The 14650-nt window shown below is 43.4% G+C and overlaps 1 protein-coding gene across 1 annotated transcript in view; it reads left to right on the forward strand.

Moving 5' to 3' along the window:
* Positions 1-11166, forward strand: part of LOC113434965 (protein unc-13 homolog A) — a 128702-nt gene extending 117536 nt beyond the window's left edge. Inside the window, 6 exon segments of the mRNA XM_087922771.1 lie at positions 949-975; positions 977-1097; positions 2770-2826; positions 5658-5750; positions 7194-7353; positions 9371-11166. Of these exon segments, the coding sequence (XP_087778897.1) occupies positions 949-975; positions 977-1097; positions 2770-2826; positions 5658-5750; positions 7194-7353; positions 9371-9662 (750 nt within the window). The 3' untranslated portion in view covers positions 9663-11166.
* The last annotated feature ends 3484 nt before the right edge of the window (positions 11167-14650 follow it).

The raw sequence follows: 14650 nt of genomic DNA on the forward strand, positions 1-14650 counted from the left end.
ATCAATATAGTATGGTGGATAGACCATTGGGAAATTCCAGATTCAAATTGCTACTAGTTGAATGGCCTTGAGGAAACCATCACCTTGGATCCAATATTAGCTGTCTTGGGACTATAAAGTAGGATAATGTCACTGATACCCAGTCATTTCATAGATGTTTACTATGATGGAAATGAGTGGAAATGAGGTAAACTGGCATCATGGCTAGAGAAGAATCGAAGATCTTACCGTTAAATTTACACAGGTCTAAATAGGATTAACCATGGTTAACTTGTATGTAACACTGGCCATTGCCTAAATCCAGCCAGTTTGATTTATTTATATACTACAGTGCTTTATGCAAACCAGAAAAGAGTTGATTCAGTACAGGTAGTCCTTGTCTTACGACTTGCAGTTGAGCCCAAAATTTCTGTAGCTTAACAAGACAGTTGTAAGTTTTGGTTCATTTTACCACAATTGTTAAGTGAATTACTGCAGTTCTTAAGTTAGTAACATGGTTGTTAAGTGAATCTGACTTCACCATTGACTTTGCTTGTCAGAGGATCGCAAAAGGTGATACCATGATCCCAGGACATTGAAAACGGTTGTAAATATATGCCAGTTGCTATACAAATTTTGACCAGGAGACCATGGAGGGTGCCGCAAATGGTCGTAAGTGAGAAAAAATGATCACAAATCACTTTTTCAGTGGTGGTGTAACTTTGAATGGTCACTAAACAAATGGTGGTATGTCAAGGATTACCTGTAACCAGACCATTATAGGCCAATATGACCGCAATATGGAAAGTGAACCGTGAAAATTGAACTATCCCGCCTTCCTTCACTTTCAAAAGCACTCCTAGTTTCCAGTCCAATTATAACCAATGGTTGAGAGTCTTGAACATACAGGGTGGGTACTTCAGCTGGATTTCCTGCTTTTCCCATCCCTCTTTTTTTCCCCATCTGCAGCAATACTTCCATGCAGGAGGAGTTGGTCTTAAAAAAAACCTTCTTGGAGAAAAGCCCAGATCTGCAATCCCTGCGCTACGCCCTCTCACTCTACACACAAGCCACAGACTTGCTCATCAAAACCTTCGTCCAGACCCAGTCCAATCAGGGTAAGCTTCCCACAGCAGTCCACGTACGCTTGCTAAGAAACTGGGGGTGAGGTTAAGGGGGATAGGAATTGCTTAAGGCCGCTGACTTTTCCAAGAAGACTAAAGATTGGGGTATTTAGATCTTGAAGAGTCCTTCTTGGGTTCTTGATGTGGCTAAACGGGACCTCCACATTCAGGAGCAATTCACCTGAGTCACACTCACTCTGCTGAATGAGAAAACTTTAAGGAAAATCATAGATTTGCTTAGGAGCTTCCCATTAAGGCTTCTGCTATTGTTTTGAAGCAGACTGTACAGTGTATATTCTAATGGGGAAGACAAGCCTATTGATATCTACTTATTAGGATATTTCAGGAGCTTGTCAACTCTGAAGTGAACCTGGCTGAAGCCATTGTGTCCTGCTTCACTGTTGCCACGATGCCTGAGGAAGAAGCGGGGAAGGGAAGTAGATAGTCCAGCTTACAGTCAAAATAAAAAGTTTTCCTATGGGAACCAAGGCCATCATAACAGGTGGCTGGTGAAGGAGGAGCAGAGCCTGACAGCCATATTCATTGGACAATGTGACCGATGACACTTGGGCGGGGGGGAGTGTTAATCTTTTAATGAGGTAAAAATCACTGGAACTTTTAGAGTTGGTTTTCACCGGCTGTGCTGATATGATGTATCCAATAAACATGTTCTTAGAGGAATCCACCTGCCTCAGAGTTCTGCTTTCAATGGGTGCGCTACTCAGAACGCTGACACAGCTATTCCTCCATCTTTTGGACAGCCAAGATGAGGGACTGGTGGCCTCATGCTTCGTATGCTGCTAGGAAGCACCTGATTTGCTTCTGCAGGAAATGAAAACATCCCTTTAGGGCAGAGGTCGGCTGCCTATAGCTCTTGGGCTGGATGTGACCTGCCACCCCAAATCATCCAGCCCAGGGTCCTAAAAAGAAATATATTCAGCCTGCCCGTGAGAGAGAAGGAGAAAACTGTCATTACCTCTCAGACCAACATTTTTGGCGATAGCTTCACTAGCTGCCTTGGTGCAGCGATGCATCCCCGCAAAATAGTGGCAGTGGCGACAACATGGCCTCTGGCCTGTGCAGAAGAAGATTGCTGACTGACTGCTGCTTCAGGGGAGAAATGGGATCTTTGGCTTAACCAGAAAGAAGGTGTTGTTTTTTTTTAGGGTTGCCACAGGTTTCAGCATCTTGGACATTAGTTCAGCCCACTATTTCTGAACTTTGGCAACTTTAAGACATGTGGACTTCAACTCCCACAATTCCCCAGCCAGCCTGGGAAGTCTTAAAATTGCCAAAGTTCAGAAAAATTTAGTTTAGCCTAAAGTTGCTTTGGAGATTGAAGTGGCTAATGAATTTAGTGCAATAACTAAATAACTCCAGTTTAGCCTTTCTCTGCCTTCTTCTTTAGCGTTCAAGTTGGCATTTGCCCTAACCTGCCTTTTGTTTCTCCAGTTGCCTTCTAAAGCAGATGTGTGGGCTGATCTTTCTTTTCTTTTTCTCTCCACCATCTGCCCATTTTCATTCCTCCCTTCCAACTTTCTCTTGTCCTCCTGCACATTTTTGTCCTTGTTCTTCCAATCACCATCTTCTCCCTCCTTCTCCTTCTCCTTTTCCTTCCAATATTGTATAATTTCCTTCCTTCCTTCCTTCCTTTTCTCATTACTAGTCCATGGTGGAAAAGGGATTAGATTTACTCTTAGTGAAGAAACCTATCCTGAGAAGGGTACGTGTCATACCATTGTCCTGACACTCCTTCCCATCCTCAAATGCACCCCTCATTCCACCACACTGGTCAAGGCTAGTCAGAAGCACAGGATGCCATCCCGGTGGAGATCTGGAAGAGAAATGGAGGGGGGGCAGCCTTACAGCCAAATCCAAGCCCATGTTCTCTTCCAACAAGGGATGTTCTGAACTAGCCCTGTTCCAAGTGTTGGTACCCTTGGGCTGAGCCTCTTTTTGCAAGTGCACCAAATGCATCAGAATGATACCCGTCTGCAAGCACATTGTGGGTGGTAGTGGGGGAGGAGGAGGAGGGTGGGGCGAAGAAGGGGACATTGAGGGTTTGCTCCACCAGTTTGCCCATCCCCCTGCCTGCCTTTAGCACATGGAAATGACCTGTTGGCTTTAAGCCTTGCGGATCCAGTGAGTCTGAGCATGTGATAATAGGAATTGGGAGGGGGAGGGGGGATTTGTATGTATGTGGTTTTTAAAAATCTTTTATTGGCGACAGAAGGCATGGGTTTTTAAATACCTTAAGCATGCAGGGGGCAAAAGCTGCGGATCTAGGCAACTACCAAAGCCTGTCTATTGTTTGCCCCTCCTCTTCATTTCATGATTTCTATTGTTGTTCAAAATGCATTTAGATCAACTTTAAGAACCAGATTTAAAGTAATCTCCCTATTCTGCCAACATCTGTAGTCAAATCCAATAAAATAAACACAATGCAAAATAAAATTACAAACGCAAAAAGAACATTGTCAATGAAAAAGGAACATTACAAATAAAAAAGATCATTACAAATGAATTGAAAGGATAGTGATCATACTACAGTAGACTCCCAACACTTAGAAGTATTTAGTCAGAGAACAAAAGACTAAAATGGGAGCTGCCAGCAGTCTTGAAATATGTGAAGACTTAAGAAGAGTGAGAACTATGCCTAGCATGTGAGCTAATCCCTACATTAGCTATATTCATTATCAAAGAGAATCTCCATGCACCGAAGTCGTTTATCGCTACAGATCTGAGGACTTTAAGGACAAATCAAAGCACAAGATTATTGCCCTTTTCCCTATCTTGCAGTTCTCAATGAGCTCTATAAAATAGAGTTTTCTGACTCTTGAGCCCAGGACTGACTTAAAAACAGATTGTGTGTTCACGTTCACACACACACACACACACACATTCACAGAGCAAATCATTTTGGTTATGGTTAGGAACTTCCTGATAGTATATGCTATTCAACAGTGGAAATTGCTGCCCCAGAATAGTCAAGCAAGAAAGCATAAATGCCCATGGAGGACCTATGATCTTCCATCTCTATGTGTGCTAGAACAGGCCAGCATCATCCAAAAACTACCTACCGTTTGGGTGTTACAACTATTTTTTTTAATCACAGAATCTATTTTGGAAGGAGGAAAACTTCCACTTTGGAAGGGGAGATGAGATGCCACGTTTCTCCCTCACTCTGAGATCCGCAGCCTTAGCCCCCTTTCCTGAGGGTCTTGACCCCTGGGAAAACTGCAGGAACCCTCTCTGCTCTCCCTTTTCCCAACTCTGTGGCTGCCCTGCTGCCACCAGTTCTCCTTTCCCCCTCCCCTCTGACACTGCTGCTCCCACCTTGGATTGAAACCTTGTCCATGCTATTTAACCACACCGCTGGCCCTGTGCGCCTGTGCAGACTGACACTTTCCACGCACTTTTCCTGCCTTTCCTTTTGGCCTTTGCTGCATGTGAAGCTCCTTTGTGGAGGAAGCCTGTTTGAACAAGGAGCTGATCTCCTGCTTCTGGGGTGGGTGGGGCTGGAGCTGGGGGTGGGTGGGGGTAGAACAACTGCAAAGGGGAAGGTCCTGCTGACTGTGATGGAAAAGTAAGGTCGATGCTGTTGTTTGGTTCATGGACCAGAAGCAAAACACTTAGAGTCTACTAAGATTTGGGGCCATATACAGTATATAACGATGAAGAAAGAGTAGGGGGGGGGGGGAGAAGGAGAGAGGGAGAAAAAGATAGAATGGATAGATAGATAGATAGATAGATAGATAGATAGATAGATAGATAGATAGATAGATAGATAGATAGATAGATAGATAGATAGACAGACAGACAGACAGACAGACAGACAGTTAGACAGATACTCAGGCAGACAGGCAAACAGACAGAAAGATAGAGAATATTTGTAGCTCAGAATTGGGGGTGCTTAATGGTTGGTTGGTTGGTTGGTTGGTTGGTTGACTGGTTGATTGGTTGGTTGATTGGTTGGTTGGTTGACTAGTTGGTTGGTTGGTTGATTGGCTGGCTGGCTGGTGTATGGGAGGATGGGTGGGTGAATGTGGATGGATGGATGGAAACCAGGAGATTGCCTTAGTCATGAAAGCAGGCTGGGTGATACTGAGCTACTCACGCTTTCTCAGCCCACAATATCAGGCTTGGGTGGTAAGTCAGGTGGTCAGTTTCTGCCACAGCTAATGTTCAGTATCATCATTCTGTTGATCTGGAAAAAAACCCAGCAGAATCTACACTTGCAATAAAATACTAGGAAGAAAAAACAGATAGACAGATACAGTAGATTTTGGGATATTATTATGGCATTTTAAAAAAAATGTGAGAGGGGAAGCTTTAACTTGATCAATCTAGTAGAGGGAAGGGCTCATTGTAAAGAGACCCAAAGCCAGAGGTGCCTGTAAAGGAGAACCACTCCAAGAGAATCAGCAGCTCTGAATTCCTACATGGTGTTGATGGACAGGGCACCTGGTCTGGCAAAGACTAACAGTCATCTCTTCTGCTCTTTTCTTGTCTGGCCACTCTGGGACTTCTTGCCCTCCTCCTTTTGCCACACAGGCTCTGGAGTAGACGACCCTGTGGGAGAAGTCTCCGTCCATGTTGAGCTTATCACCCATCCTGGCACCAGCGAACACAAAGTAACGGTCAAAGGTCAGTGATGATCACCAGGAGACCCGTGAATCCCAAAGTGGCAAAAAGCTACACTACCTGGAGCTTCTAGAACCAGTGCATTCTGAATAAATCTTATTCTACCTTTCTTTTCATTTTTGGGAGTCACATCTGCTGGCTTATTATTATTCTGACATTTTACTTTTATCCACACTGCCCAGAGTCTTCAGGTTGGGATGGCTTAAAAAATGGACACTATTGAAAAGTTCATATATAGATGATGACAAATAGGAAAAGAGAATAGAATAGAATAGAATAGAATAGAATAGAATAGAATAGAATAGAATAGAATAGAATAGAATAGAATAGAATAGAATAGAATAGCAGAGCTGGAAGTGACCTTAGAAATCTTCTAGTCCAACCCCCTGCTTAGGCAGGAAACCCTATACCATTTCAGACAAAAGGTTATCCAAAATGCCATAAAGTATAACTTTTTAGCTACAACAAAAATACATAGAACCTCAGTTTGTCAGGGCTATATGAATTTGTTATTGGTTATTAGGGAAGGCAGCACATTACTGTCCTACATTGATGCATTAACGATCTGGATTATTCAATTGGTTTATATTGCAGGGTTCATTTCTACTGGGGAGGGGAGGGATTAGAAATATATACTATCCAGAGTCAAAAAGATGGGTGAATAGCCATTTTGTTCTTCTGCTCCTTTTGTGCTTGCAATCTCTATTTTGCCTGTGATTGCATCCAAACACACACATTTGTCTTTGTGAACATTTATTATGTAGATATGGAAAAAAAACAAAGGCAAATGGAAAAATATATATGTCTTAAGTGAGCATAAGAGAAATTGGTTTATCATACAGAGCTGTCATAAAGATGTTTATATCGATAGATACATATGAAACTTTTTGAATAATGCAAGTGGCATGCACTATTTAGGATTTAGGCGATATTAACTCTCTAAAAACAGCTGAATTAACAAAGGTCAAGGTATTAGATCAGAGGTGGTATTCAGCAGGTTCTGACCAATTCTGGAGAACTGGTAGCAGAAATTTTGAATAGTTTGGAGAATCGGCAAATACCACCTCTGACTGGCCCTGCCTCCATCTATTCTCTGCCTCCCAAGTCCCAGCTGATTGGCTGGGTCTTCTTTCGTTGCCCTGCACAGGAGAACGGAGCTGGAAAGCAGGTTAGTGGGATGGGAAGGGAATGGGATTTTGCAGTAACCTTCTCCTGCCATGCCCACCAAGCAACGCCACACCCATCAAACCACACCCACAGAACTGGTAGTAAAAAAGTTTGAATCCCACCACTGTATTAGATGCATAGCCAATTGTAGTTTAGAAAATCCAGACTATTACAGATTGTCAGTTCCACACTTCTTCTGCTCTAATAAATGCCACATTATTTCCTTTGCAGTTAAGGTCCAACCACACTCATTTCTCCCCTTTCTCCTTTCTGCCTTAGTGGTGGCTGCCAATGATCTCAAGTGGCAAACATCGGGCATCTTCCGGCCTTTCATTGAAGTCAACATCATTGGGCCACATCTCAGTGACAAGAAAAGGAAATTTGCTACCAAGTCCAAGAACAATAGCTGGTCCCCCAAATACAATGAGAGCATCCAGTTGTGAGTGTTTCTGATTTTCCTGTCTTCAATACAGGCAACACTGTTTTTTTCTTTGCAAAATTTGCTCTGGCCTGAGAATTCTATTGGCAAGGAAGGGACATGGTAAAGAAAAGGGACAATTATCCAGTACAGTAATTTCATTCTCCTGCAATTAATGTCTATAGTCCTGTTGCTAGGAAAGAGCAAAATGGACTATTAGGACAGAGTGATGCTTTGAATTGGATCTGAAAAGGGAGCTGTCAGCCCCAGCTCTATCTTGAATCAGATTTGACACTGACAGGGGCTTTGTCACCGTCTCATTAAAACACCTGCATCATTTCCCGAGATCACATATCTACTAGGAAAGCTTCCCCTTCAAACTGAAGCATTACATCTTAAAAAACGATCTAGTAAAAAGAAAAGTCAACCAAAAGAGCAACATGTAAACAAAAGCAAGTAAAACACCCCCAAGGAGCAAAACAAATTAAAAATTAATTTGTGTGTATTGTTTAATGGACTGCTAAATTGGCAAAATGGATTGCTAAATTGCCCACGCCCACCCAGTCACATGACCACCTAGCCATGCCCACCCAGCCGGTCCGGCCCTCAACAGTCTGCGGGACTGTGAATTGGCCCACTGTTTAAAAAGTTAAGGACCCCTTTATTACAGTCATGCAGAGTATTGAGCCGCGGTGGCGCAGTGGCTAGAATGCAGTACTGCAGGCTACTTCTGAAGACTTCCGGCAGCCTGCAATTTGGCAGTTCGAATCTCACCAGGCTCAAGGTTGACTTAGCCTTTCATCCTTCTGAAGTGGGTAAAATGAGGACAATCTGTTGGGGACAATTGGCTGACTCTCTAAACCGCTTAGAGAGGGCTGTAAAGCACCGTGAAGCAGTATATAAGTGCTATTGCTATTAAAGATGTGCTATAAAAGAAAAGATACTCCTCGACTTAGAGTCACAACTGGGACTATAATTTCCATTGTTAACTGAGCCATGCCTTTTATTCCTTTTGCCACATTTATTAACAAATTACTGTAATTATTAAGTGAATACTGCTGTGGTTCAGCAAATTCAGCTTCCCCCATTGACTTTGCTTGTTGAAAACTGGCTGGGAATATCACAAATGGCTATCACATGATCCCAGGACCCTGCAACCATCATAAAATACACTCAATTGCCTTGCTAAGTGCCTGAATTTTGATCATGTGACCATGGGGATGCTGAGGTGACAATAAGCACGGAGACTGGTTGCAAGTCATTTCTTTAAAGTCCCATTGTAACTTTGAACGGTCTCTAAATGTAACTCGAGGACTACCTGTACTTGCTATGGGCTAATCTCTACATGGCAGGTGCATTTACAAGCTGTTAATGTGAAACTAGAAACTTGGTAATCCGGAACGTGCCGTTGCAGAACGAAAATACATGATTTCAAGCAGCAAAGGCGCACCTGCACACAAAAGGAAACGGGGGGGTGGAAGCACAATTCCAGGCTCTGTGAGGAAGATGCATTTGCAGCCTTGGCATAAGGAAATAAAATTGCAAGAGGCAACATTGCAGCTTGCATCCATACTGTTGAATGTTGCATCGCAACGCAAGGTCTGGCTGTATATATATACAGCATGGATAGAGAATGAAGTACTTAGATACATTACCTAATGGTGTATCACAGTGCAGCAATCTGAGGCACTGATCAGTTAACAATCTGCATCATCAGGATCTCTGAGTCAATACCTGTAAGAATCAACAGTGTCAATTTCCAAAAGCATGCGCAAAAAACAGACCAGGGCAAGGGAGAAGGACATAGAGAGGCAGGTAGAGACAGTTTCCTCTAGTCAAAGTTTATGGGTAAACAGTCTGGAAACTAGCTGGCAACATGAGAGCAAAATGGGGGTCAGCATAGTGGGCCAAGGAGAGCCCTGAGTTAATGTGGCCTCTAGATTTCAACCCATGTCTTTTTCATAAGGTGCAGGCCAGGATTTTCAGTTGCGAAGGGCCTTATATTTTCCTGGCTTTCCCTCTCCACTTCCTCTTCCAGCACCCTTGGCACTGAGACAGGCCCAGAATGCTACGAGCTGCAAGTCTGCGTCAAAGACTACTGCTTTGCACGGGAAGATCGGACGGTGGGCATCGCCATCCTGCAGCTGAAGGACATCGTGCAGCGGGGCAGCTGTGCTTGCTGGCTGCCGCTGGGCCGGCGCATTCACATGGATGACACGGGCCTAACGGTGCTGCGCATCCTCTCGCAGAGAAACAATGATGAGGTGGCCAAGGAGTTTGTCAAACTGAAGTCAGATACGCGCTCAGCCGAGGAGGGCAGCAGCAGCTAAGACCAATCTGCCTCCCCCTGACTTCCCCCTCCCCCTTGTTCCCTTCCACAGTCTGCTAGAATTACCTTCCCTTCTCTTCCTGGTCCCTTCCCTCTTTTATACAGCCATGTCAAAGCCATAGAGTTTTCGGAGCTGTCCTTTCTGCCCCTCACCCTAGCCCTTCCTGCTCCTCACTCTTTTATTTGGGAGGTTTGCTCCTGCTGCCAAGGATCACACATCACGCATACCTTCTCAAATACATGTGCATTGCCAAATCCCCCCATGAAGCAGAGAGAGGTGAGAGAGCAAAGAGTTTGTTCCTGGAAAGGATCCTAACAAAAATCAAAGATGCTGCTAAATGCATTTCGACATAAGCTCCTGCTATCCCCTCTTTCCTGGCACATTTTTGCCTGAGAAGCATCAGAAGCTGCCTTCCATTTAATCAGGGTATTTGTCAACCAACCCAGCATTTCCAGCATGGATTGGCAGCTGCTACCTTTTTCAGCCTTAGTAAGATGACTGGACTTCAAATCCCACAATTCCCCAGCTGGCATGCCGGGCTGGGGAATTTTGGGAGTTGAATTTGACCCATCTTAAAGTTGCCAAAGTTGAGAAACATTGCTGAGGTCTCAATCATAGAAGAGTATTTCCCACTATATGCTGCCTAATTTGTGAACTGAAAATGCTGGGGATTGAACTAGCAGCCAACTGAAAATAAAATCAAAATCTCTGTGCCAAGTGGAAATCAGGATAAATTACAAATATATAATACTGGGAAAGGTAGCTTTCTTTGTCTTCACCCTATTTCAACAGGGCTAAAGAAATACCATCAGAATCTTCCCTGCAATTCTAGCAGGGAATTCTAGTTGCATCAAGATTAGCAGCGTCCCAAAGGCTGATCTGAGGTTCCACCCAAACAATTCACAATTATCAGCCCACCGAGGTAAGGCTGGACTAGAGCACGGCAGCTAGGCATTTCACCATCTTGGGATATTGGGATGAAACTCTTTTGTTGCTGTGGCCTTCAAGGAAGCCCAGCAATCAGATAATATTAGGAATGTAGTCCATCATCTGAAGGGCTATGGCCTCTTTTTTTCTGTTCTATTTTCTAGGATATATGTTTTTTCGTTTTCATTTTCCTTCAGTTCCACATTAAGAAGTTCTAGATTTAATTTCAGAAGTGAAGCATGCGCTTTGCTACAGTTGTACAGTTCCACTGCGTCATTTTTCCCTGTCTCACGCACAAATACAAACACTTGAGTTACTATTTGTATATGCATTGAAACTCTGCCCCACCCTCAAATCTTTACTGCATCGCAATACCGGGTGAGGTTTTATCAATGTTCATGAACATCTTCTCTGAGCATTGGTAAAAACACCATATTGCACTCTTGCTACCGTCATGATTATCTCATGATTGACTTCTTTTTGAGGTGTTTGTTAACACATGAACATACAAAAGTAATGCATGGGAGAACAGTGGACAGATAAAAGACTGAAAATTGTGATAAGAATGTCAAGAACCTTAGAAGTGCAAACATGGACATGCTACATACCCAATTTTATTTCCATGTGGAAATAAAACCAGGTAATTCAGAATGCCAGAGTAGGTGGAAAAATCCAGCCAAGGGCAATTGGTAGGCAACCTTTCTGAAAACTTGGTAACAACAGCATGGAGCATGTGCGCTGACTCAAGAAATCTTATGTTACTCAAGGAAAGGAGCATTTGATCAATGGGATTGACCCTGGCTCCTTTTCCAGTGTGTCATAATTACTGGCTCTATTCACATAACACACCTAAGTTAGTTTATTCTTGTGAATGTAGTGGGAATGAGAGAGAGAGATGTGAATGTGGAATGTCCATGCAGTATTTGTTTCAGTACCTGTAAGAAGGTAATACTCAAGTAGGACCTTGTAGGTGTGGGACCACAGTATGTAATTTTGGAAAGAATTCAAAGTTCAAGAGCTTCCAGGAGAGAGATGAAGGCAGAACATTAAAGAGAGGAGATATTTGGGGGGGAGAGTATGAGGTCCAAAGAAACAATGTTCTGTAAGAAGGCAGTTGTTTAGGCAGGGGTCTCAACTTTAACTTGACTTGTCCAGAATTCTCAGCCAGCTTTGCTTTGCTGGCTGGAATTCTGGGAGTTGAAGTCCACAAGTCTTAAAGTTGCCAAGGTTGGAGACCCCTGGTTTATGGAGTTGCTGAGGATGGCCCAGCTTTTGGAAGGGTTAACCAATCATCATGACTGCCCTCGATCTCCTAATTGATGTCACATCTATAGAGGGCTGCCCTTCTGAAAGCTGCATCAGTTCTAACAGCTTGGTCAGTTCTGTCCATATGTTTCTATGGCCCTACAGATCTATGGATTGATTTGATCACCCAGCCCATCAATTGGTGTCACTTGCCAGTTCCTTGCTTAACTTCCCCACCCCCACCCCATTCCAGTTTGCTCCTCTGCCACTGAAATGAAGCTCATTGTTCTCCTTCCTTGTTTGCTACTGAATATGGGATCAACTCTTACCGGTTGGGCAGCTCTAAACCAGTTAGAATAAGATCAACCTGATAACTATCTTGGCTTCCTAGAAAGGTGCCTTACATGAGGCAGATTCTTTTTTTCATTCTGCCCTTACTTATTTGCACCTGATTGGCAGCTCATCCCACGGGATCCTGTTAAAAGAATGGCAACTGGGATCTTCTGCATATAAAGTAGGTATTCCACCTATGGTCTTTGGTCTCTCCGACAGTTGGAAATTGAAAGATTTCCAAGGAATCTTTGGACATGTAGTGGGCTGTCATTGCTACATTAGAGAACATTCAAGAATGCTCTGAAATAAAGACAGTGATATCCACCTAAACCTAGAGGAAAGATACATCCCCTCTCCAGAAACCTCATTGTCACCTCTTCCAAACACTGCACAAACTTACTTCCAAGCTTAACTCCTCCCTCTATTAGTCAGAACTCTCTTTTTTTTCCCCCATTTGTCCCTCCTCTTTTTCAAAAATGTTTAATTTTTTTATGAATTGCTTGGGACCAAAGTATCAGGATTTTGAGTTGAATGTTTACACACAGACATATGCACAATCCACCAGACATATAAATTGCATTTGAAAAAAATTAAAAGGGGAGAAAGCTTAGGCAACCACTGCATCCAGGCAGATAGCTATTGTGGCTAGCAAATCAAAACATGTGGCAAGGTGATGTCATCTCTTCCCTCCTTAACAAATTTTTTTCTGGGGCAAGAGGGCACCAACAAGCAGAAAATGTGTAGGTTACAAACGAAAGTTGTCTGGATTTTCTGCAAAATTCTGTGAACAAGGCAGGACAATCGCACAATAAAAAAAAAGCCTTGTCTTGAAATCCTCTTAAGACTGCAGGGGAGGCAAAGCAAAAATTTCCATTTCTGTCTCCAGAACACACTTTGCACACTTTGGCACAAACAAATCTGACACTGTCCCTATCCTGCACAGTGAGATGACAAGAAGCCAAGGGTAGGCATCTCCCTCCATCTTCCCCCCAAACTGGTTCATCCTTCAGTTGTTTCTCTTTGGCATGTAGTTGAAATTAACAACAAAATGGATCAGAATAAATTTAAAATCCCCAAACAATAAAATGAAGTTAATTCTATTTGTGTAGCACACATGTTGGAATATGTTTTCATGTTGTCTGTTCTGTACATACATACCTGAAGTGGATTGAGCAATGGTTTTACCAACAATGGATGCATGATAGTGAGATGTTTTGCACTATTTTGAAATTTTGGGGCTCTATACAAATATTTTATTAACTGACATTAAAAAATCAAAAACAAATCTCACGGTTGTTATTTTCATTATTTCTGCTTATAACCAGTTCTCTCCCTTTGAATTAAAGGTCAGTCAATACTTTCCACCAAAACTTGCATAAAGTAGGCCAGTGATGGCTAACCTTTTTGTCGTTACGTGCCTGCACCCATAATGCAATGTGTGCGCGACCTGCTCCTGCTTAACCCCCCCCCCCGTGCATACGCACATTCCCCCTGCACTCCCCGGGCATGTGCATGCGACCCCCTCACCCCATTTTGGGCCTAGTAGGCCTCCCTGCAGCCTCCTGGGAGCAAAAACAGGCTGCAGGGGGGCCATGCCGCATCCCCAAGTGCCCCCTTTTTGCTCCCAGGAGGCTGCAAGGAGGCCTACTAGGCCCAAAACAGGAACTGCGGTGGGGGGTCCACCGCCTTCCCATGCGCTTCTCCACACACACCCGCGCATGCATCTCCCGCATATGCCCCCCCCCACGCATGCGCAGCAGAGACCTGAAAATCAACTGACTGGCAAGAGGCACGCGCACATGCGTGGTGCAGCTGAGCTGAGGCGACAGCTCGCGTGTCCACAGAGTGGGCTCTGCGTGCCACCTCTGTACACAGGCCATAGATTCGCCATCACGGATGTAGGCATTGCTATTCCAGATGACAGTTACCACTACTTCAGTGCAGAGAGTGGGTTAATCTGCTAACATACTAGCTTTTTAAGTGAACTCCACCCTCTCTACACGCAATACCCTGCAGACATTAGACTAGATTATGAAGTTACAAAGAACAACTACTCTCATAGAAACATAACCAGCATTGCTTTTTACAGTGTAATTCTGGGCTCAATTATGGTCATAAGTCAAGGATTACCTATATCCCTTCATTGAGTGCCATGACTTTCTATAGGTAAGATGGTGTACATAATCATTTATATCTATGGAGATTCTCGATCAGATCATGGTTTTACCAAAGATGATTTTCCAAAAGACTACTGGACTTTCTTAGAGAGGGGCATTCTTGAAAATATTTTTGCTTCTCATCTGAGAAGTTTCTTCAGTGAAGAAGAACTGAAGTGGATGAAACTTCTTGGATGAAAAGCAAAATGTTTTCAAGGAGAAAAAAACCAAGAAAATCCTGTTGCCTTTCAGAAAAGCACATTTGAAACAATCATTGATAGTGCAAGGAGCTGTTGGTTCAACTCCTGGTAAATTATTTAAATTCCA

Source organism: Pseudonaja textilis, chromosome 1 (genome assembly GCF_049901715.1).
Source record: "Pseudonaja textilis isolate UNSWEBS1 chromosome 1, rPseTex1.2, whole genome shotgun sequence".
NCBI lineage: Eukaryota > Metazoa > Chordata > Lepidosauria > Squamata > Elapidae > Pseudonaja > Pseudonaja textilis.